Source organism: Pseudophryne corroboree, chromosome 5 (assembly GCF_028390025.1).
Source record: "Pseudophryne corroboree isolate aPseCor3 chromosome 5, aPseCor3.hap2, whole genome shotgun sequence".
In the NCBI taxonomy this organism is placed as follows: domain Eukaryota; kingdom Metazoa; phylum Chordata; class Amphibia; order Anura; family Myobatrachidae; genus Pseudophryne; species Pseudophryne corroboree.
In genome coordinates, this window is record NC_086448.1 from 700,785,519 (window position 1) to 700,809,872 (window position 24,354).

The following is a 24,354-nucleotide window of genomic DNA, read 5'->3' on the forward strand; positions in this document are numbered from 1 at the left end:
AATGATAAGAAACATTCCAAGGAGTATCCGTTTAGCATACATGTTGACTGCTTCCCTTGAGTGTCACGGTCACATACACTTTGTCAGCACCCCCACCTTGACCAAAAAAACAATACAGATTGTGTGACAAGTTTCATTGCGATTACCAAATAAAGAAAACAAAAAAGAAAACAAAACAAACAAAAATACACAAAAAAGGCTCCAGACGGCATAATATTTGTTTTTCTTTTTAAGTCAGTAAAATCTATCTGTACAAAACATGTACATCTATTGGACATGTGTGATGATATCTACATAATATACTTCAACATTTTCTTATGTTTGGATACTGTGCAACAATAGAATTCGGTCAAATTAATATGCACTTAAGAGGGTCACTGGTTGTGGATCAATGAACATTACAGGAGGTTAACAGTTGTCTGCGACATCCAGTTCTTATACAGAACACCAATGGACTTAAGAGAATCCCAGAACGTTCCTTCAGCACAAAGTGCCATGCTGCAATGCATCTGATAGGCCGCTGGTGCTCCAGCATCTTATTACGCTTCCCAACTTGGGCATTTATGAAAATTCTTGGAAAATAGAAAATGCTCTAACCCTTAAGTAACTCACCAGAGTAATTTCTCCAGCACAGATTATAAAGTGAACATAAATAAAAGTTTTTTTTGGTGTGAATCAAATTTTCATAAATGTCCACAATAGTAGAAAGCTAATATATAAGCATTTACAAAACTACAGATCAGAGACGGTGCAAACAAAAAGGTTTATCGTTGTTAATGGTTTGCAAAGAAAATCTTGGGATCATGTCCTCTGAAAATGGACAATTTTCCATTCCCGTATTATGAAAGAACGCAACTGAAAATCATTGTGATTTTCCTACACAGAACATTCAGAATCTAGGCAGGACATTGGGTTAAAAAGGACAATGCCTACAAACTAGGTCTATCAAAAGCATTGTGACCATTAAAGCTACTTTCAGTGGCCACAGTTTAGAAATTACCTATTTAATACTGAAGTACCTTTTAAACTTTAAATTGACAACACTTTTTTTTTTTTATAAAACAAACTATTACAAATAAAAGATCTTTCAACTTAAATTATTGCTTGTTTACACAGAAGCTATTTTTTTAATGTACCATAAAAAAAAAAATAAACCACCCTGTAATAATAGGAAACTTAAACCTGAAGCGAAGTGTTCTCTAATGTTGGATTTCATAAAGTTCCAAGTGAACATTTTAGCAATGGAAAAAGAGAGGAAGTGCCATAAGGTATAACCCCTTCCCTGGTCTCATACGCCTGCTCAACGGCACCACTGACCGTAACTACATGTGACATGCTTGTTCTTTAATATTTCTAAAAAGAAAAAAAAAAAAAAAAAAAAAGAGAGGGACTAGGAAAATCGGTGTAAAATCAATTATACGCACCCCAGATTTTTCATTTACATTTTTCACATTCAGCTATACGTAATTGTAATGCACTGCAGAGCATTTAGAGAAACACGTATGTCCCTGCTACAACCAACTAACCTCAGGGAAATAAATGAACACCTACAAAATGAAGATTAAAAAAAAATTAAAAAATGAATTGCCTACATTTATATTCTATCAAACGCCCAATTTGTGTAGAGGTGTAGAATAATCCACAGTGCCTTTTAATTTCCTTTTCTTACCCTTTGCGGCGGTGCGTTTTTTACGATTAAACTCACAACTCTGACCCACCCAGCTCGAACCCCCCCCCACCCCACCCCCCCAGTAAAAAATATACAAACTTTGAAACAAGGGAAAAGAAAAAGCCTTCATGTGGTAGCAAAAGTATCTATTGGGCTGACAGCCCAAGGAAATTGAGGTTAGAAACCAGTGTCAAAAACTTGAGGAAAACAAAATCAAAAACAAAAAAAAAGCAAAACAAAAAACCCAAAAAACAAAACAGCATAGTTTTTCTTAAATACATATAATTAAATACATTCATTTCAAACAGTCCAATGAAATTTGCCTGTCCATAATGACTCCACAGAAGGTATCTAAGTCGCACTACGGTGAATGCAGTGAACAGACCGTCCGTCTGTAATCCAGCCCCAACGCTGCCCGCTGGAGAGGCTGCGCAACGGAACAACCCAGCTCTGGAACCGAATCAGGTCACCTCCATAATGGGCTGCAAGCCGGTGTCTCATACCAGTCTATAAGAGCACAACCAACTGCATACAAAGGTTTCAGCTGCTCAGCGCACACGATAACCCAACATCATCTCCAGGGTCAGCAGTATTTCTGTGACAGAATGAAGAAAAATAAAATTATACATTATATGTAGATTCATGTAGTATATATGTGCAGATGGCAACGCCAGTCTGGAAACTGTACCAATGCATAAACTACTTGAGCTTATTTGGTGCAAGAAACAGCAACATTTGAAAATATATAAAAGGAAAGGTCATCTTTACCCAATGCGCCGACATTCAGGGTGAGCTATAAACATAAGTGCTCCCTTGCTTACTCCATAAGCCGCTACCTGTGACCACAACGGGTTACCACTACTGCTACTGAAAACAAACCATGTGTCACTGCTCAAACACATGGTTGTAAACAACATTTATGAGGAACTGTAGTTAAAACTAAATTAGGACTAATGGGGACATGATAAATTATTAATTTAGCTGGTTTGAGATACTGGCGGGCACAATAAATTAAAGATAAAATCTCACAAAAAAAAGGGGGGAATTAAGAAAATTAAGCTGTTACTTAAAAAGAACAACATGATGCTATTAAATATTTAGATTAGGGCACATAAAAGGTTACAATCACTATAAAAAAAGCTCATTTTAAATGCTGTGACTAGTAGCCTCGAATATAAATAAAACCTTCCACATATAAGAAAATGATGATACATATAAAAGCAAAGTAAGCAACAAGTACACATAATAAACACATTAAAATTGGACAAGAATATCACTCGTTGCTAAATCCGCTGCTAACTTTTCACAAATATGTTCTCCAAACTAAGAGGCAGATGTATTAAGCCTGGAGAAGTGATAAAGTAGTGATAAGTGGAAGGTGATAATGCACCAGCCAATTAGCTGCTGTAAATTTACATACTGGAGCTGATTGGCTGGTGTGTTATCACTTTGCACTGATCACTGCTTTATCACTTCTCCAGGCTATATATATCTGCCCCTAAGTATACCATTTATCAATGAGTGATAAAATTTGTTACGTGTGATAAATGATGTCCAGCCAATCAGCTCCTGTCATTTTTTTAACACATGACAGTTAATAGCTTGATTGCCTGGAGCACCATTGATCATACGTAATGAGTTATATCATTAAGAAGTTTTAGCACTTGTTGATAAATGAGCCCCTAAGTGTTGTCCCAGTGGATGTTTTCTCCTTGCTTGAGGTGGTCTGGAAAAGCTGTACATAGGGGTCTATTCATGAAACGTGTGTTGACGTAAGCCAGTGGAGAAGCTGCCCATAGCAACCAATCAGCTGCTCTGTATAATTTTATAGAACGCACTTTATAAATGTTACCGCAATACTGATTGGTTGCCATGGGCAACTTCTCCACTGTTTTCACTGCTTCATGAACCGACCCCTAAGACACCTTATTAAGTAGACGGACACAGTGGCAATGTCGGGTGCAGGCATCCAATGTTTTAAATCATTGCATGCAGCCAAGTAGCACTGCGGATTCGTTCCCTTGGTTACTGCCTGGAGATACAGAACAGAATCGGATGTTCGGCCGGTCCCGAGAAATAGCGGGTGGGGGTGGTATAGCCAGATGCGGGGGTGTCGCTGACAGTGATCACATCTAAGAACGTAGGGCCGCTCACACAGGGTGGCCCAAAGTCAGACGGAGAACCTGCGCCTGGCATAGGGCTATTGCAACCGATGCTGCACCTATGTACGCACCAAGATGGATTAGCACCGCAGCCAGTGGATGCCTCAGTAGAAAGACCACTGGCCCGGAATACCACCTATATGTTCACAGGATTAAACAAATATATATGTACCCATACACACTAACCTTTAAACAAAAATATTTAAATGAAAAAAGCCACTTATTGTGATTATACAGGAATATATTTCTCTTCTCCTATAACAATTATGTATGCCACTACTTCAATAAGAAGATACACGTGTGGTCTGAGATCAGCATGTAAAGCAATTGGCCAAAGCTTTCTACATGCCAGTAAATGGTCTATTATTCCCTTTAATGCTAAATCCTGGAGGTGAAATGATGCACAGGACATCAACACACATAAGGTTAAGTGGTAGGCGCTCAAGTTTAAAGTTTGTGTGAAGTCATCTTGGCATCATTACTCTTCCCAAAGACAAGAACTGCATTATTTTAAATTATTCATGGAATTACTGCCGTAAGTAGTATGCAATTAAATAAGAGGGAAAATAAAAGTCAATTCTGAACTTAGTGCTATATGTAAACAAGCGGAGGACACATGAATCAAACGTTCTCTGACACTGGGAGAGACGTACATTACCATACCACTGTAAAACCTTGCATGACAGCTGCCCATAAATGGAATTTATAGGTTGCAACATAAAGTAAGCCGTTTTATTTTATAATGGAACCCAGGCCCTGAGGTGTGCAGTACCGATCTACGGGCAAGATCTATCCCCATTTAAACACTAAAACAGTAATACAGACTACGGTCAAGTGGATTGTACCGCTGGCAAATCTGATGCAGCAAAAAAAACAAAAAACAAAAGAAAAACAAAACAAAACATATTTTTGCCATAAAGAGATGTAACTAGTGAAAACAGTATAAACAAGATACAGAAATATTTCCATGTAACCAGTGATACACTGATAATTCCACATGCCCTTGTCCTATAATGGTCCTAAGCTTACCCACTGTCTCTTACTTATGAAGCATCTCCTGCTTGCTTAATCAGGCTGCCTCTTCTCAGTGGCATTGCTAACCTAGATATTTAAGGCAATATCTTCCCATATACAGATCACATTAATCAGTCCTACTGACTACTATAAGATACACAAATCAAATTCAGATACTGCAGCTTCCAAATCGAACGTTATATGTGTGATAAAGCCATTTGTTTATAGGGTACTAAATGGTGGCTGAGACACCAGGGCCACGCAGCAGGAAAAAGTTCTTAGAAACAGGCATAGTAGGAGACCGTTTTGAGAGGACTGAGATGGCACACACTGCAGGAATTCTGATCACCTGACAGACTGAATATTAAGTAGTAATGGCAATACAAAACTATATCTTTTGGATTGACCAGGCTTTTTTGCATCTTGCAGAAGAACTGTGGCCCAAATGGATTAAGCCTTAATAAGGGATAAAGTTGAGACGCATAAGGAGTGAAAGTACCAGCGAACACCGCCTGTAACATGGCAGATAGGAAGCAGATTGGCTGGTCATTTATCACTCCTTATGCGTGTCAGATTTATCTCTTGGTAAGGCTTAATACATTTGGGCCATAATGCTTGATACCGAGATATTTTATAATTTTGCATTGGGAACTTTGCAACACTGCCATGGTATCAGAACGTAATCGGCTAATCTCAGATCTTAGAAGAGTGAGCATTATGTGAGAGTGACAATGTTCTATATTTGGGGAGGGGAGAATCCCCCTGCCCCATAAAGACTAGAGATCTCCTTTAATAGGAACTGTCCACATTTATCTGAAGTAGCCCCATGGGATATCTATGACGACACCCCACAAAGGCAGCAGTATGGGTTAGGTCCACACTCACCTGTTCTTGACCCATTGAGGACAGCCCTGATGTAGGCACGGAGGTCACAGAGGTCATGTTGATCTGCCCAGTCATCTGGTTCATGCCAGTCCCATTGGCTGCCATGGAGGCGTTGATATTCATGTTGTTATTATACATGCTGGTTCCAGCTTGTTGCCCAAAGTGTGGAGGAGATGGTTGTGAAAACATACTGGAAAATAGAGAAGGCTTCTTTTACAGTGCGCTGCTGAAACAGTTCTCCTAGGGTCAGAATAGCCTGCAACTTTAGTTTACAATTGGTAACTATCCTATGGCATCTCAAGTCTCTCTTAAAAGGCCTTACATGCAACTCATCTGATGTACTAACCATTTATATGGGAGCACTGTGTACTAGCAGTGCAGCATCTTCTCAGCAAAATGAGATATGAGCCTACAAAGCATAGATTATTACCTGTTAGAGCCATTATTCGTCTGTGCCCATCCATTCATGTCTGCTGACTGGTAAGCTGGGTTGGCCTGTGACTGCTGCATCATGGGACTTTGGGTATGGGCCATTCTGGGTGACATAATTGGGCTCTGTGGGGTTGTTGCCCCAGTGAATCCAGGATCTGACTGCTGGCTCATGCCTAAAGGACAAATTGGTTCAGACAATAGCCTAACTTCACACAGCACGTAACCAATCACACAGAAAGCAGTGTACAGTAAAGCAACCTCTAAAACCATCCAAATGGGAAAAAAGAGAAATGCGTAGCAGAAAGTAGAACTTTTCAGACAGATGTATAAATGCAATTCAGGGGTAAGCTAGTGCAGCAGGAAGCACTTCCGCCTCACCGCTGGCCATTCTCCGCACTGGTCTTTCTAATCTGGGTGCATGGAGTACAGCGGGGAGAGTCTCTAGGAAGCAGTGACCTCACTCAGGCACAATTTGATGCAGCCTCGTTCTGTTATGTTGCTTCCCCTGTTTGAAGAAAATTAAAAGTCCCGAGACTAACAAATGCTCCACGACACTTATTTAAAGTGACAATCGTTACCACAATGCAGATTTCACTGTAAGTTTCAATCATTAAAAAGAACAATCATTTAACCCCTCTTATCCTCAAATTTTGCATTGATACATCTTTTATCAAAGATTTATTGTAGCGATTTATGACCCACACTAGACACAGTTGCAGCACATGAAATGTCATTGTTGAGTAGAGAGAGGTGTGGATATAATAAAAAAATAAAAAAATGACCTATATATTATTTCTCAGTATTGACAAGCGTAAAGTCTAATGTTATGTTACGAGAGGCTGGGACATAAAACTAAACAACAATTAAAATGTTGTAACATTTCAGAAGGTGCAAAAATTGAAAGAGCATGTGAGAGAATACAAAATAGAGCAGGGGGGCGCGAGTAGGACCATGAGGGGGCAAGCAAGAATGCGCGTGAGACAGAAAGATAAAGAGAGAATGTGGGAGTACGCGCAACAGTAAAAGCATGAAAAAGTGTGCAACACAGACAGAAATAAAAATTAGGGACAGTTTACACAACAATGAAAACTTCCATGTTTTATCCATTTAGGACTAAACAATAACATATATATATATATATATATATATATATACACACACACACACACACACACACACACACACACACACACAAGTGATGGCAGAATAGTGCACTATAGACACGTGATATCCACAGTAGCAGAGGAAGCACCATAAAGAAGATAAGGCAAAGGACATGTATGTAATGTGTAGAAGGACATGAAATCACACATGCTCTAAACACACAAGCACAGGTAAAGTCTCAGCACCAGACACAGAGCAGCGGATAGCTTTAGTTAAGCACACCAATGTCACGACTTCAGCTACTTTTAAGTTTATAGGCTTGGCAAATTCAGTGTACTGGCCTATTAGTTACAGATTAAAACAAGTCAAGTGATGTATTAGATCAGTCAATGGATGTTAATGACATGTTAGTAGTCACATGCAGTTTTACATTTCCATTTATTTTTTTTATTTTTTGTTAACAAACCACATTGTAGTTGCAGGGATCAAGAGAACAATGATATATTGCATTATTTACCATTTCACTCTTGTAAATGCTAAAAAGTCAACTATTTAATGTACCCATTGCTTTCTCACAGCGGAGGCCATTTTTGTGGCCTGAATTGGTAGCACCATCTTTGAGACATGGGGCATATGTGTCTCAGTAATCATAATTACTACGGATAGGCTACATGTTCATTGAGCCCAGAAAAGTCTGTTTTCTATGTACAGATGGTAGGTGCCCATATTTATAAAGCAAGGACAGTAAAAGACTCAAATGTGCTGTTAAAACCAGCAATTAGTATTATTAGGTTAAAGAACACAGCTCAGCATTAAAATATAAGTAAAATCCTGTTTCATAATAATACAAAAGTTAATATGGCTGTAACGAATCAGGAAACCTCATTCTAGCACATATAAGAGTGAAACACTTGCCATGAATCTATCTTCAAGGATGTATTTTGGTTTGCCACCCAGTCACTTCCAGGAACTCGTCAAGCCTATGAAGACCGCTGACATTTCAAACCCCATTATAAGCGAGCAGGTGGACTGCAATGTACTGCTTAGCAATAGTTTGCAGGCCTAGCGACACTAAAGAAGTTAAGCAAGACCTGCACTTAAAAGTGGAAGGTGGTACCTGAGCTGGCAAACTGGAAGGCATTGTGCTGAATTTGGGAATTCATGACAGGCCCATACTGTCCTCCCATACTCCCCATGATCCCTTGGTTAGCCAGATTCATCTGGGAGCCATGCAAAGAGCTGTGAGAGAGCGACTGTGACCCAGGGCTGGGGGGCACTGGGGAGAAAGGACTGGTGAAAGGTGGTGGGGATGGAATTCCAGTACCGTAGTTCGTGGGAAATGGAAACTGCTGCGCATTGGCTTGCGGTATCCGGGGGCTGCTTATAGATCCAGGCATGGCAGCAGAAGCCACCATGTTTGGTGGCATAGTAAGTCCTTGTCCTCTCATCATCATTGCCCTGTGCTGTACTTGTTGTTGCTGAAGTTGTCTTTGCCGTAGGTGCTGACTCAGTATCTCCCTCTGCCTTTGAGCCAGCATTTGTGCATTGATGGGTCCCTGCAAACAGAGAGTCATTAGGCATTGAAGGCAGAGCTTTCACATAACATGCGATTGTTTCAGGAAGATCTGTACAGGTTTATATAGTACTTGAGGGTTTCAAGCGCATCACTGTTTATTGCTACCCTTAAAGGGGAATCCAATTACGCACAAAGTTGCAGTGGCTTTCCAAGTCACCACATCTCGCACCCCTCGCAGACCGCTTTCACCCTATAGGGGTGCGAATCCGAGTTGCGGTACTAACTCACGGGGCGAAAACATCTCCCGCAATTGGATTCCCCACTTAAAACAAATAAAGAATAAAAAATAATACATCCCGAAAAAGCTACAAACCTATGTATCATTTAACCCCTTTATAACGGCTCATGATCTATCACCATACACGTGATGATATTAAATGAGACACAATGAAGACTTTTTAATTAGTTTACGAACAGACACAAAGAAACTGTGGTGGGGAGTAGGCAAACAGAAAAGAAAGATCAGGAGAGAAATGGTGTGCAGAAAAATAAGAATTTACTTACCGATAATTCTATTTCTCGGAGTCCGTAGTGGATGCTGGGGTTCCTGAAAGGACCATGGGGAACAGCGGCTCCGCAGGAGACAGGGCACAAAAGTAAAGCTTTTACAGGTCAGGTGGTGTGTACTGGCTCCTCCCCCTATGACCCTCCTCCAGACTCCAGTTAGGTACTGTGCCCGGACGAGCGTACACAATAAGGGAGGATTTTGAATCCCGGGTAAGACTCATACCAGCCACACCAATCACACCGTACAACTTGTGATCTAAACCCAGTTAACAGTATGATAACAGAGGAGCCTCTGAAAGATGGCTTCCTAAACAATAACCCGAATTAGTTAACAATAACTATGTACAAGTATTGCAGATAATCCGCACTTGGGATGGGCGCCCAGCATCCACTACGGACTCCGAGAAATAGAATTATCGGTAAGTAAATTCTTATTTTCTCTATCGTCCTAAGTGGATGCTGGGGTTCCTGAAAGGACCATGGGGATTATACCAAAGCTCCCAAACGGGCGGGAGAGTGCGGATGACTCTGCAGCACCGAATGAGAGAACTCCAGGTCCTCCTTTGCCAGGGTATCAAATTTGTAAAAATTTACAAACGTGTTCTCCCCTGACCACGTAGCTGCTCGGCAGAGTAGTAATGCCGAGACCCCTCGGGCAGCCGCCCAAGATGAGCCCACCTTCCTTGCGGAATGGGCCTTAACAGATTTAGGCTGTGGCAGGCCTGCCACAGAATGTACAAGTTGAATTTTGTTACAAATCCAACGAGCAATCGACTGCTTAGAAGCAGGTGCACCCAACTTGTTGGGTGCATACAGTATAAACAGCGAGTCAGATTTTCTGACTCCAGCCGTCCTTTAAATGTATATTTTTTAAGGCTCTGACAACGTCCAACAACTTGGAGTCCTTCAAGTCGTCTGTAGCCGCAGGCACTACAATAGGCTGGTTCAGGTGAAACGCTGATACCACCTTAGGGAGAAAATGCGGACGCGTCCGCAGCTCTGCCCTATGTCGAATGGAAAATTAAATAAGGGCTTTTATAAAACAAAGCCGCCAGTTCAGATACTCTCCCGGCCGAAGCCAGGGCCAGTAACATAGTCACTTTCCATGTGAGATATTTCAAATCCACCTTCTTTAGTGGTTCAAACCAATTTGATTTGAGGAAATCTAAAACTACATTTAGATCCCACGGTGCCACCTTAGGCACCACAGGAGGCTGTATATGCAGTACTCCTGTGATAAAAATCTGGACCTCAGGGACTGAGGCCAATTCTTTTTGGAAGAATATTGATAGGGCCGAAATTTGAACCTTAATAGATCCCAATTTGAGACCCATAGACAATCCTGATTGCAGGAAATGTAGGAAAACGACCCAGTTGAAATTCCTCCATCGGAGCACTCCGCTGCTCGCACCACGCAACATATTTTCGCCAAATACGGCGATAAAGCTTCGCGGTGACTTCCTTTATCAAGGTAGGAATGACTTCTTCTGGAATGCCTTTTCCTTTTAGGATCTGGCATTCAAACGCCATGCCGTCAAACGCAGCCGCGGTAAGTCTTGAAAAAGACAAGTACCCTGCTGAAGCAGGTCCCTTCTCAGAAGTAGAGGCCACGGATCGTCCGTGACCATCTCTTGAAGTTCCGGGTACCAAGTCCTTCTTGGCCAATCCGGAGCCACTAGTCTTACTCCACTTTGCCGTATAATCCTCAATACCTTTGGTATGAGAGGCAGAGGAGGAAACACATATACCGACTGGTACACCCAAGGTGTTACCAGCGCGTCCACAGCTATTGCCTGCGGATCTCTTGACCTGGCGCAATACCTGTCCAGTGTTTTGTTGAGGCGAGACGCCATCATGTCCACCATTGGTTTTACCCAACGGTTTAATAGCATGTGGAAAACTTCTGGATGAAGTCTCCACTCTCCCGGGTGAAGGTCGTGTCTGCTGAGGAAGTCTGCTTCCCAGTTGTCCACGCCCGGGATGAATACTGCTGACAGTGCTATCACGTGATTCTCCGCCCAGCGAAGGATCCTGGCAGCTTCTGCCATTGCCCTCCTGCTTCTTGTGCCGCCCTGTCTGTTTACATGGGCGACTGCCGTGATGTTGTCCGACTGGATCAACACCGGTCTTCCTTGAAGCAGAGGTTCCGCCTGGCTTAGAGCATTGTAGATTGCTCTTAGTTCCAGAATGCTTATGTGAAGAGACTTTTTCAGGCTCGACCACACTCCCTGGAAATTTCTTCCCTGTGTGACTGCTCCCCAGCCTCTCTGGCTGGCACCCGTGGTCACCAGGATCCAATCCTGCATGCCGAATCTGCGGCCCTCCAATAGATGAGCCTCCTGCAACCACCACAGAAAGGATACCCTTGTCCTCGGCGACAGGGTTATCCGCAGGTGCATCTGAAGATGCGACCCTGACCATTTGTCCAACAGATCCCTTTGCATGGAATCTGCCGAAAGGGATTGCTTCGTAAGAAGCTACCATTTTTTCCCAGGACTCTTGTGCATTGATGTACAGACACCTTTCCTGGTTTTAGGAGGTTCCTGACCAGGTCAGATAACTCCTTGGCTTTTTCTTCGGGAAGAAAAACCTTTTCTGAACTGTGTCCAGAATCATCCCCAGGAACAGCAGACGAGTTGTCGGCATTAATTGGGATTTTGGAATATTCAGAATCCATCCGTGCTGCTTTAGCACCTCTTGAGATAGTGCTAAACCCATCTCTAGCTGTTCTCTGGACCTTGCCCTTATTAGGAGATCGTCCAAGTATGGGATAAATAATACGCCTTTTCTTCGAAGAAGAAATATTATCTCGGCCATTACCTTTGTAAAGATCCGAGGTGCCGTGGACAAACCAAACGGCAGCGTCTGAAACTGATAGTGACAGTTTTGTACAACGAACCTGAGGTACCCCTGGTGTGAGGGGTAATTGGAACGTGGAGATACGCATCCTTGATGTCCAAGGATACCATAAAGTCCCCTTCTTCCAGGTTCGCTTATCACTGCTCTGAGTGACTCCATCTTGAACTTGAACTTCTTTATGTACAGGTTCAAGGACTTCAGATTTAGAATAGGCCTTACCGAGCCATCCGGCTTCGGTACCACAAAAAGAGTGGAATAATACCCCTTCCCTTGTTGTAGAAGAGGTACCTTGACTATCACCTGCTGAGAATACAGCTTGTGAATGGCTTCCAAAACCGTCTCCCTTTCTGAGGGGGACGTTGGTAAAGCAGACTTCAGGAAACGGCGAGGTGGCTCTGTCTCTAATTTCAACCTGTACCCCTGAGATATTATCTGCAGGATCCAGGGATTTACCTGCGAGTGAGCCCACTGCGCGCTGTAATTCTTGAGACGACCGCCTACCGCCCCCGAGTCCGCTTGCGAAGCCCCAGCGTCATGCTGAGGCTTTTGTAGAAGCCGGGGAGGGCTTCTGTTCCTGGGAAGGAGCTGCCTGTTGCTGTCTCTTCCCTCGTCCTCTGCCTCGTGGCAGATATGAATAGCCCTTTGCTCTCTTATTTTTAAAGGAACGAAAAGGCTGCGGTTGAAAGGTCGGTGCCTTTTTCTGTTGGGGAGTGACTTGAGGTAGAAAGGTGGATTTCCCGGCCGTAGCCGTGGCCACCAAATCCGATAGACCGACCCCAAATAACTCCTCTACGCATCGCCTGTCCACTGTCGTGTCCATAAAGCTCTTCTGGCCGAAATGGACATAGCACTTACCCGTGATGCCAGTGTGCAGATATCTCTCTGTGCATCACGCATATAAAGAAATGCATCCTTTATTTGTTCTAACGACAGTAAAATATTGTCCCTGTCCAGGGTATCAATATTTTCGATCAGGGACTCTGACCAAACTACCCCAGCACTGCACATCCAGGCAGTCGCAATAGCTGGTCGTAGTATAACACCTGCATGTGTGTATATACCTTTTTGGATATTTTCCATCCTCCTATCTGATGGATCTTTAAGTGCGGCCGTCTCAGGAGAGGGTAACGCCACTTGTTTTGATAAGCGTGTTAGCGCTTTGTCCACCCTAGGAGGTGTTTCCCAGCGCTCCCTAACCTCTAGCGGGAAAGGGTATAAAGCCAATAACTTCTTTGAATTTAGCAGTTTTTTATCGGGGCACCCCACGCTTCATCACACACGTCATTTAATTCTTCTGATTCGGTAAAAACTACTGGTAGTTTTTTCACACCCCACATAATACCCTGTTTAGTGGTACCTGTAGTATCAGCTAAATGTAACATCTCCTTTATTGCCAAAATCATATAACGTGTGGCCCTTTTGGAAAATACGGTTGATTCGTCACCTTCACTACCGGAATCAGTGCCTGTGTCTGGGTCTGTGTCGACCGACTGAGGCAAGGGGCGTTTTACAGCCCCTGACGGTGTTTGAGGCGCCTGGACAGGCACTAAGTGAGTGTCCGGCCGCCTCATGTCGGCAAACGACTGCTTAAGCGAGTTGACGCTATCCCGTAATTCCACAAATAAGGCATCCATTCTGGTGTCGACCCCCTAGAAGGTGACATCCTCATATTTGGCAATTGCTCCGCCTCCACACCAATAACGTCCTCATACATGTCGACACACACGTACCGACACACAGCAGACACACAGGGAATGCTCTATACGAAGACAGGACTCACTAGCCCTTTGGGGAGACAGAGGGAGAGTCTGCCAGCACACACCAAAAAGCGCTATATATGACAGGGATAGCCTTATGATTAAGTGCTCCCTTATAGCTGCTTTTATATTAATATATTGCCATTTATTTTGCCCCCCCTCTCTGTTATACCCTGTTTCTGTAGTGCAGTGCAGGGGAGAGACCTGGGAGCCTTCCTGACCAGCGGAGCTGTGACAGAAAATGGCGCCGTGTGCTGAGGAGATAGGCCCCGCCCCTTTTCCGGCGGGCTCGTCTCCCGCTATTTAGTACATTTAGGCAGGGGTAAATATCTCCATATAGCCTCTGGGGCTATATGTGAGGTATTTTTAGCCTTTTTAAAGGTTTACATTTGCCTCCCAGGGCGCCCCCCCCCAGCGCCCTGCACCCTCAGTGACTGCCGTGTGAAGTGTGCTGAGAGGAAAATGGCGCACAGCTGCAGTGCTGTGCGCTACCTTAAGAAGACTGCAGGAGTCTTCAGCCGCCGATTCTGGACCTCTTCTTGCTTCAGCATCTGTGAGGGGGCCGGCGGCGTGGCTCCGGTGACCATCCAGGCTGTACCTGTGATCGTCCCTCTGGAGCTTCATGTCCAGTAGCCAAGAAGCCAATCCATCCTGCACGCAGGTGAGTTCACTTCTTCTCCCCTCTGTCCCTCGTTGCAGTGATCCTGTTGCCAGCAGGAATCACTGTAAAATAAAAAACCTAAGCTAAACTCTCTAAGCAGCTCTTTATGAGAGCCACCTAGAATTGCACCCTTCTCGGCCGGGCACAAAAATCTAACTGGAGTCTGGAGGAGGGTCATAGGGGGAGGAGCCAGTACACACCACCTGACCTGTAAAAGCTTTACTTTTGTGCCCTGTCTCCTGCGGAGCCGCTGTTCCCCATGGTCCTTTCAGGAACCCCAGCATCCACTTAGGACGATAGAGAAACATATGGTACTGCAGTGGTGGGATGATACGGATGGGAGAGGACATGTAATGTTTCTTAATTTATGCAGATTTATGGTTAAAAATAATCTAGCAACATTATAATTACAATGACATTTCAGACTTCCATCTGATTTTTCCTATACATATAACACTTATGGAGTACATAGGGGTACTACACACAGGTGTATGGAGACAATTCCTGTTCATAATGTAGAAAACAACCCCATATACCGCACATTTAAAAGAGGATACAAAGCATTTTCTCAAGTATTCTCACTGCATAGCCCATTATACTGTTCTGGACATTAGTGATCATACAAGCCCCAGACAAAGAGGAAACCGTTGTGATGCCAATACTTACCATATTTACCATGTCCATTTTGCAGGCACATGATTCTTGCAGGAGCAGTGTGAAAGCATGCTAACCAGGCTTTGAGGAGGCATGGTTTGCATTCAATGTGGAATGCTGTGTGCTTGTTACAGACTTTTTATTTTAAGGTCAGATTAATCTGTGTGTATGTGTAGGCCAAAATGCTGAGCGTCTACCATCTTCCAACTTTGTTCCAGAGACCGAGAAGCATTTATAGACCCACATCTCATAGATAGTCTGTAGCGCAGTAAATACCTGTTCTCTCATCTGTGCTGGTACCCCTTGACGCATAGGCATGTTCATGTTGGAGACACTATTCATGGGATTCAATAGCGGCTGTCGGTTCTAAAAACAAAAATGTAAAAAGATTTAGGGGGGCGGGCGCAAATAACATTGAAATAAGACATTACAACCCCAGCAAGGGGCATAAGAATATAACATTATACTGTACATGTAAAATTGCATCAATCAGACATGAATGACTTTTTAAATATATGCTATGAAATGACACTTATGGTAATGACAAGTACGTGATAATTATGATAGGAAAACTTTCCGTTCGTAAAGGTTTGTCAACGGCAAATGAGGATGTGACTTATTTAAAAAAAAAGAAGAAGAGGAATGTAAGAGAATAAGACACAGACCAATGGAATAATTGACCTTTAGAATTAGTGGTCCATTAAACAATCCTTTTCATCACACGTCAAAGGCCACTTTTGATGTGGGCTTCTTCACCTATGTAAAATATTGCCCAAGTAGGTACATGTAGATTTTTTTTATTTTATTGGCACATGGCCACCAGAGATGACCTGCAGCGCTGCAGTCACTCCATCTGACTCTATTCTTATTTGAAATTGGAAGACCGCCGTGCTGACTGGCCAAATATGGTTATCCCGTGTTACCCAATCAAGCCCTGCACAACACGGATAAACAGTACCCTTAATATATGAAGGGAAGGGGTCAAATATAAAGAATAATGCAGATCTGGGCAAGTTTGCATTTGTCAACATTAACCAACATACTATATATAGCTAATTCTAAGACTTATGTAATTTCATATTGTAGGGTTAAGAGGAATGTGACGTGCTGCAACTCCAGGCGGCAATAATTGGACCCAATCCAGTGAAATGTATCACGTACCCAAGATACAATGTTATGGAATACCTGTTGTGCCTGGAGCCGATGCTGTAGCTGTAGTCTCAACTGGTTTGGCTGGTTCTGCACCATTCCAGTGGGCCTCAATCCAGGTCGGGTTTGCATGCGCAGCATTCCGTAGTTTGGACGCTGTCCCATAGCGTGGAAGTTTGGATCAGTCATCTGAGCATAGTTATTCTGCGCCATCTGCCCTTGCGTAGCATATGCATGATTGAAGACAGTTGCTTTCTGATCCATGAGCAAGTTTGATTCTTGGTTAACAAATGATTCTGGATCCACAGAATGACTCTGAGAAAAAAAAAAAAAAAAAAAGGTTCTAGAAATATACATGTACAATAATGAATCATCAGATATGCATGCTAATATAATTTGGATTTGTCTGTGATTACCTATGATTAAAGCAAAAAATTCAATTAAACTTTTCAGGGTCAGACCATCATACATTTACTAAAAGGTACGCACCTGATTCACAAGTTCTGGTATTCCAAGAGCTCGGTCAATCTCCTCAAGTCCATCAAAGTTTCTCAACGCCATGTAAAGCTGATCCAGAAGGTTGCCTTCCTCTGTCGGAGACTCTGACGAAGGGGGCTGACAAATCATGTCATCTGGTGAGCTAAACTGTTGCCTGAAAATAAATCAATAGTCGCAATCAAGTTAAATGATTATTTAATAAGAACAAGTAATAAGAGGAGTTTAGTCGAGTGGGTGGTCTCTCTCCAATACATTTCTGTGGAGCTCATCCTCCGGAACACTAAAGATAATACTGGAATCATAATGTTAATAAAGGCATTAATACCCCTTTCACATTGAAGTCCGAGCTCCAACCCGTGATACTGAACGTGGGTTGGAGCTGGGGCTTCAGATATACTTACCCCTTTGACACTGCCTGATGGTCCCAGGTCGTCACCGTTCACACAGGACGCTTGGAGAGGACAAGCGCTCCTGAGCCTGCCAATCAGCAGCCTTTTAAGCATGACCCGGGTATGCCTTTCACACTGCAGCAGACCCAGGAACACCACCGGACCTGGTTTCCCTTGCAATAAACTGGATTTTCAGCTCAGTGTGAAAGGGATATAATTCTAATCATAGTGTTATTGGAACACCCAAGTTTTCAGTCTCCAAAGATGATGGAGCTGTAGCGAATATCAAACTACAAATTGTATTAAAAAAAACAATGCTATAGCAAACATACCGGCTCTGATTGCTGAAGGTTTGATCGATAGGCAAAATACTCTCTGGCCATGGAGCCGTTTGGTTAGGTGGTGCCTGCTGCTGGGCATATGTTGGTCGAACAATGTTCATGTCTAGATCCGAAGCTCCTTAAACAAAGAGGAACATGGTCAATGACCGCAAAGGCCTTCATAAAATCCACCAATTAAACCATATCATACCACTTTTCCACATTAATAGCACTAAACTAGAAGCTAAAATAATAAAAGTAAATCTGACAGATAAAAGAATCATATTTAATCATTTATTTTCAGATGAATCTTCTGGCATTAAATTTCAGCGTCTGCTGAAGGAGGTCATACACTATAATATTATAATAGGACAGTTCCATCTCAAAGACAGTCTTCTGACGACTAACTTCCCGCAGCAGGGTCTAACTTACCCATATTCATAACAGCGGACTGCATCATGGGCCTAGGACAAGTCTGCCCGGTGGGCCTCATGGGAATACTGGAGGTTGGACTTCTAATCATGCTCTGCATTGGCCTGTTCATTGCATTGCCCGTTGTGGGGCATGCTGCCCTGACCTGTGCTGCCTGCGAGCCCCACTCTGTAGACTGTAGAGATGGTCTAGGGCCGTTCCCACCAATCATTCCTGAAAAAAGAATAAAAATGTTAAGTAATTCGGCATCAAGAAGTACTCTACAGAGACGCTCGATCGAAGAGTCTGTTTTTGGGTTTGGTCACACATGTAATACAGTCTACTGGAAACGGACAATTGGGGCCCCAGTATAATGGCACCGTGGTGCATTTCACTTTAAATCAACTGCAACCTCTCAGAGATCAGTATGAGCCCCAGCACAGTATAGTCAGAGGTGAACTAGCCACCCGTTGATAAGGATCAGTCCATGGAGCAGACAGATACAGATGTGTGGATTAGGGCCATTAAGTCACTCTTAACTTGAATGGTTTCATAAAAGCCTGGTGTATAGAATATTCCTGAGTATTCCAGATAAACCAATACTGTAGTGTTCTGTACTGCAATTACTGCTGGAAAAGTAAACGCAAACTATAGTCATCTGGTAATACAGCCCCCATTTTTTTATCTGCTCTTGTACAGAATACAGCCTTCAACCACATAAAGTCGTCCATGCAAATATCAGCATTAATTATGCAAACAAATCTTGGATCTGTGAATAGCATGTAATGCGCTCCAGTGTTTTATTAATAAATTACTGCAACAGTCGGTGTGTTTGTGTCTCTCTCTCTTTTTTTTTGTTTTTTTTACAGGTGGACTAAAGGCGCCAGCGGGCCATAATATCTGGGCACGCTTGCACTTGTGCCATCATATTAATGTAACTAAAACAAACCACCAGGTCGGCGCACAATAGCAATGATGTTGATAAAAGGCAATTTATTAACATAAAAACAATGACAGACTTACTAAAAGACCACAACAATTCACAAAGCATATAACTGAGGTATTATAAGCCTCTATAGATGCATACATATAATATGTTAATGTGTGAAAGGGACGCTGAAATATAGGAGAGAGCCACTCTCTGTTGGATAGAATTAGTCTCTCAAAATAATTCCATATCTCACAGTTCAAATGGGAATAAATCCTCCAAATGATGTAATTTACGTCTATGACCATATGAAAGTGTCCAAAATTAGATAGCTGTTTCCATGGAGCAAATAGGAATAATAAAACCAACCGGTTGCTGTTACTCACTGAGACGTTGTACTCCCTTACTGCACGGGATAAGTACTTGAAAGCCGCTTGTTATCACCCTGTGCATGGGTGAGACATCCGTCAGCGGTACGTTCAAGTAGGAACCGTTCCCTTCAGTGCGGCACAGTGTGGAAGCGCCGGACCACCGTGCAGATCCCCCAGCTCAAGTGAGCAGTGCCCAGCCGGGCAGAGTGTTGCTGTGTTCCAAATGCAGGGGGAGATTTAAGTGGGATAATTTGATCGCAGGCTAAATGGTTCACCGGCAACTTGTGACAGACAGCCAATAACGGTGTGTATTCCTCTCCTTGGGACACTTAATGGTCAAAGGCGGCCCTTTCTTCTGTACCCTCAACGCGTTTCTCCGCACCCCAGGCGGCTTCTTCAAGAGGCAGAGTGTTCTGTGAACACTCTGCCTCTTGAAGAAGCCGCCTGGGGTGCGGAGAAACGCTTTCAGGGTACAGTAGAAAGGGGCGCCTTTGACCATTAAGTGTCCCAAGGAGAGGAATACACACCGTTATTGGCTGTCTGTCACAAGTTGCCGGTGAACCATTTAGCCTGCGATCAAATTATCCCACTTAAATCTCCCCCTGCATTTGGAACACAGCAACACTCTGCCCGGCTGGGCACTGCTCACTTGAGCTGGGGGATCTGCACGGTGGTCCGGCGCTTCCACACTGTGCCGCACTGAAGGGAACGGTTCCTACTTGAACGTACCGCTGACGGATGTCTCACCCATGCACAGGGTGATAACAAGCGGCTTTCAAGTACTTATCCCGTGCAGTAAGGGAGTACAACGTCTCAGTGAGTAACAGCAACCGGTTGGTTTTATTATTCCTATTTGCTCCATGGAAACAGCTATCTAATTTTGGACACTTTCATATGGTCATAGACGTAAATTACATCATTTGGAGGATTTATTCCCATTTGAACTGTGAGATATGGAATTATTTTGAGAGACTAATTCTATCCAACAGAGAGTGGCTCTCTTCTATATTTCAGCGTCCCTTTCACACATTAACATATTATATGTATGCATCTATAGAGGCTTATAATACCTCAGTTATATGCTTTGTGAATTGTTGTGGTCTTTTAGTAAGTCTGTCATTATTTTTATGTTAATAAATTGCTTTTTATCAACATCATTGCTATTGTGCGCCGACCTGGTGGTTTGTTTTAGTTGTTCTTTTTTAGGAGGCCGGCTACCTCCTTACCAGGTGGCTGCCAATATCAGTGTTATATTTACACGACTCTGCTCAGCGCCTACAAACCCTTTTTCTGATCATATTAATGTAGTTTGCTGGACTTGTAGGCCTCATGTAAAAGAACATTATTATTTAACTACCATAAGAACACTGACCACAAGGGCTGACCAGTTTGGGCCCGGTTAACATTATGGCAGCGTGACCCCACGCTGTGTCTCTCCCTGCTATAACATTACACACCAAACCCCCTCCCCCAGCAAATTCAGCTTGGTGCTGGTTTTTGTAAAATAGGGGAACCCCACACCGCAGCCCTTCATATTTTTCAATGTTAGCCCTGTCTGGGTATTGGGGGTTTGGACACAAGACCCACACGTTTTATTTTCTGTTACATTTAACCATTTCTTCCCTTGTAAACACAGCAAATCCAGCGCAGATCATGCAGATCTGTGCAGTGCATCATCGGCCAAACACGCGTGCCGCAGACGGCTCTATATTTTTTTTTTTATTACTATTTTGCATTGTTTCTGAGATTTTCCAGGTTTACAAATCCAATGTTTAGGAAATCTGGGCTTTCTATCGCTAACTTTTTAAAATGAAAAAATATTTGGTCCAATGGCCTGTTGCAGAGGTTTTTTTTCCCCGCAATTTCCCGTTGGATTTGCCTTTAGTAAGTCTCGGATGTGTAAAACTCAACAGATAAACCCCCAAACCAATGTTTATTAAATTTACCCCCAACAGTTTGTGGACTGATGTCCTCTTTAATATTACTTACCCTGTATTGCAGTTTTGGATGTCAGGCTTTCTCCCTATCTACCGACCTCAGTAGAGAAGCAGCAGGCCAGTGCAGCAGCAGATTATAGTCACACGATCACACCTGTGGTGGGCTAGTGTAGACCTCACCTCCTATATGTGAATGTACACTGCTCACCATGCCACATTACAAGATTTGGATGACCAATCAGGGGAAATCACGCTAGTAGTGGCTCACAGGACAACTCGAGTTTCTCAGTTGCCAACTGGATTCCACAGAACAATGTGTGTAAATTGCTGTAACATGTGAGAAGTGACACCTACCAGAATTGTTGCTGCCCACCCCGCCTTGTCCTGCCATCATGCCTTGGCTGTTCATCATCCCAGAGGGAGGCATGGAGGAGAATGGGCTGCTGTTCCTCATTGGCTGAAATGACCCAGCAGTGGTCTGGTTCTGTAAACTGATGTCCAGTGGTACATTCTGGTTTGGTAGTAGTCTCCCAAGCTGCTGTAGCTGTGCAGCACGAGCATGACTAAACACTGCAAGCACCAAGATATAATCAGTGCAATTAATACACAGTATGCATTTCTGACAGCACCTACATTAAAGGCTCTCTAATGTAAAAATGTATCTCCTATTGTGTTTAGTACTGGGAAATGCACACACTTGTCACAGCCAGCACAGAGGCATAGCATAAAGCATGGGTCTTCAACCTGCGGCCCTCCAGCTGTTGTGGAACTACACATCCCAGAATGCCCTGCCTCAGTTTTAGCATGCCTTAATAGCAAAACTGTGGCAGAGCATGCTGGGATGAGTAGTTCCACAGCAGCTGGAGGGCCGCAGGTTGAAGATCCGTGGCATAAAACTATGAACAAACAGGAGACAATGAGGTAAATGTAATTAGGGGTGAGGCCAGTAATGTGCCATTGTGATTGAGTTTAAATTACAGCAAAGGTACCCTACATCAACGCTACATTGTGCATTTTACTGTGCAGCCCCATAGGGGTGCGTTCCTAATTTTACTGAACCCTATATATTTGCTACTTTTTGGACTTCTTTCTGTCCTACAGTTGATGCCCCAGTGGTATCACATTCTACCCCTAATGTCCTCACTCATACCCCTTGCTAGTAGGCCATACAGCCAGGATACTATAGTGTAAGAGGAATATCAGACTGTGTGTAAAATAACAAAGATCACACTGACTCAAGACAAACTTTTAACCAGCGGTTCCCACAGGTGGTCCTCAAAGCACCCCAGCAGAACAGGTTTTAAGAATATGCATGCTTAGGCACAGGATACTAAATAAGTACCGCAGTCAGTTTGATTGTATCATGTGTGCACAAGCAGGGATATCCCTATTTATTTATTAACAGTTTCTTGCATAGCGCAGCATATTCCATTGTGCTTTACAATTAGAATAATAATAGAACAAACTGGGTAAAGACAGACAGAGGTAGGAAGGCCCTGCTCGCAAGCTTACAATCTATATCCCTAAAACCTGCACTGTTGGCGTGCCTTAAGGACTATATTTGGTACAAAGTGAGCGCACCTTATGTAGCAACAAATATATTTATATTTCTCTATATCAAGGCAAACTACAAGCAAAAACAGAGAAATGTAACTGGTATGTACCAGATGAAAACCACAGCATCCTTCATACAGACGCATTGCTCTTTTAATCACTCTCTAGCACTGTTCCTTGCAAAAACAGCAGGGGGCGCTCCTTGTTTAAAGAACAATTCCTCTGAACCAAGACTGAAAACAAGCTACTGATGCTCGCAGAGATGATACGGAACAGGAAATCCTCCATAGAGATCCGTGACTTACTGTTTTGCTGTATCCGGATAGCTCTCTGCCTCTGCACTCCGCTGTTATCCCCAGTGATCTGCATCAGGTCATTGATGATGGCTTGTTTGTCAACAGAGTTAGCATCAGGCCGGGTGTCTGAGTAAAGCTGGTTCAATTGGCTGTTCTGCAAGTCGTCCAAGATTTCATCCAGGTTATCCAGATCAGAGCTGGCCTGCCAAAGCATAAAGGATACAGCAAGGAACAGTTACATATCACTTTATGTTCTAGACAACAAATGACAGTGTGAGTGTACAGTGAACGGATTTTCCACTGAATTATGTTCTATAGAAGAGATATGAGCAATCTGGACAAATTCAGTACCATAGTCTAGGAAGCCACATGTGCGAGTGCACACAGAATGCGTTCCTCGTGTCACACAAAGCACACACATTTTCTGGAAATAAATATACATATGCAAAGCATTATGGGGAACACACAGGCATAGGTGAGAAGGTAAATTGATGTGGCTGAATGTAGATCTAACTAACAAGCTCTTAGTACCCGCAAGGGGACGGGTAAAGCCGGCTGCACATTGATCAGGCATTTTAATCAAACTGTCACCAATTGTGATATACTAAAAAAAACATCCTAGATGTGTGTCATTTGGCTCGTTATGCACGTGGTGCCAACGTCTGGCTCTACTCATTAATGAGCAGCATTAAATGGCCCCGATCTGCAAGAAGCTGTAAAAATGAATGCCAGATCCAAGCAGTGCTACGAACAACATGGGGAAGTGTAGACACACAGCTCCTATTAGGGGGAAACCTCAAACTAAACTGCTACACAAATCTCTTCCTGCAAATCACTGGGATAGAATAGATTTGGAAACTTCAAAAAAAAAAAAAAAAAAATAATGAAAATAAACCACAATAATACATTTTTGCCCATTCCAACCTTTTAATTTTGAAATGCTCTGTAACATTAAAAAAAGAAATAAGAATTTACTTACCGATAATTCTATTTCTCGGAGTCCGTAGTGGATGCTGGGGTTCCTGAAAGGACCATGGGGAATAGCGGCTCCGCAGGAGACAGGGCACAAAAGTAAAGCTTTCCGATCAGGTGGTGTGCACTGGCTCCTCCCCCTATGACCCTCCTCCAAGCCAGTTAGGTACTGTGCCCGGACGAGCGTACACAATAAGGGAGGAATTTTGAATCCCGGGTAAGACTCATACCAGCCACACCAATCACACC

General features: G+C 43.1%; 1 protein-coding gene across 5 annotated transcripts in view; it reads right to left on the reverse strand.

The window, feature by feature from the left end:
- Positions 1 to 216: 216 nt before the first annotated feature.
- NCOA2 (nuclear receptor coactivator 2) overlaps positions 217 to 24,354 on the reverse strand; it is a 493,980-nt gene continuing 469,842 nt past the window's right edge. For 4 of the 5 annotated variants that reach the window (XM_063923886.1, XM_063923887.1, XM_063923890.1 and 1 more), the window contains 11 exons: positions 23,143 to 23,335; positions 21,638 to 21,853; positions 18,069 to 18,281; positions 17,649 to 17,775; positions 16,919 to 17,081; positions 16,466 to 16,744; positions 15,557 to 15,646; positions 8,384 to 8,822; positions 6,161 to 6,335; positions 5,731 to 5,920; positions 217 to 2,264 (listed from right to left, as the gene is read on the reverse strand). In XM_063923886.1, coding sequence (XP_063779956.1) covers positions 2,253 to 2,264; positions 5,731 to 5,920; positions 6,161 to 6,335; positions 8,384 to 8,822; positions 15,557 to 15,646; positions 16,466 to 16,744; positions 16,919 to 17,081; positions 17,649 to 17,775; positions 18,069 to 18,281; positions 21,638 to 21,853; positions 23,143 to 23,335 — 2,097 coding nt within the window. In that variant the 3' untranslated portion in view covers positions 217 to 2,252. The remainder of the gene's footprint in view (positions 2,265 to 5,730; positions 5,921 to 6,160; positions 6,336 to 8,383; positions 8,823 to 15,556; positions 15,647 to 16,465; positions 16,745 to 16,918; positions 17,082 to 17,648; positions 17,776 to 18,068; positions 18,282 to 21,637; positions 21,854 to 23,142; positions 23,336 to 24,354) is intronic. The other variant, XM_063923891.1, reaches the window with a different exon arrangement.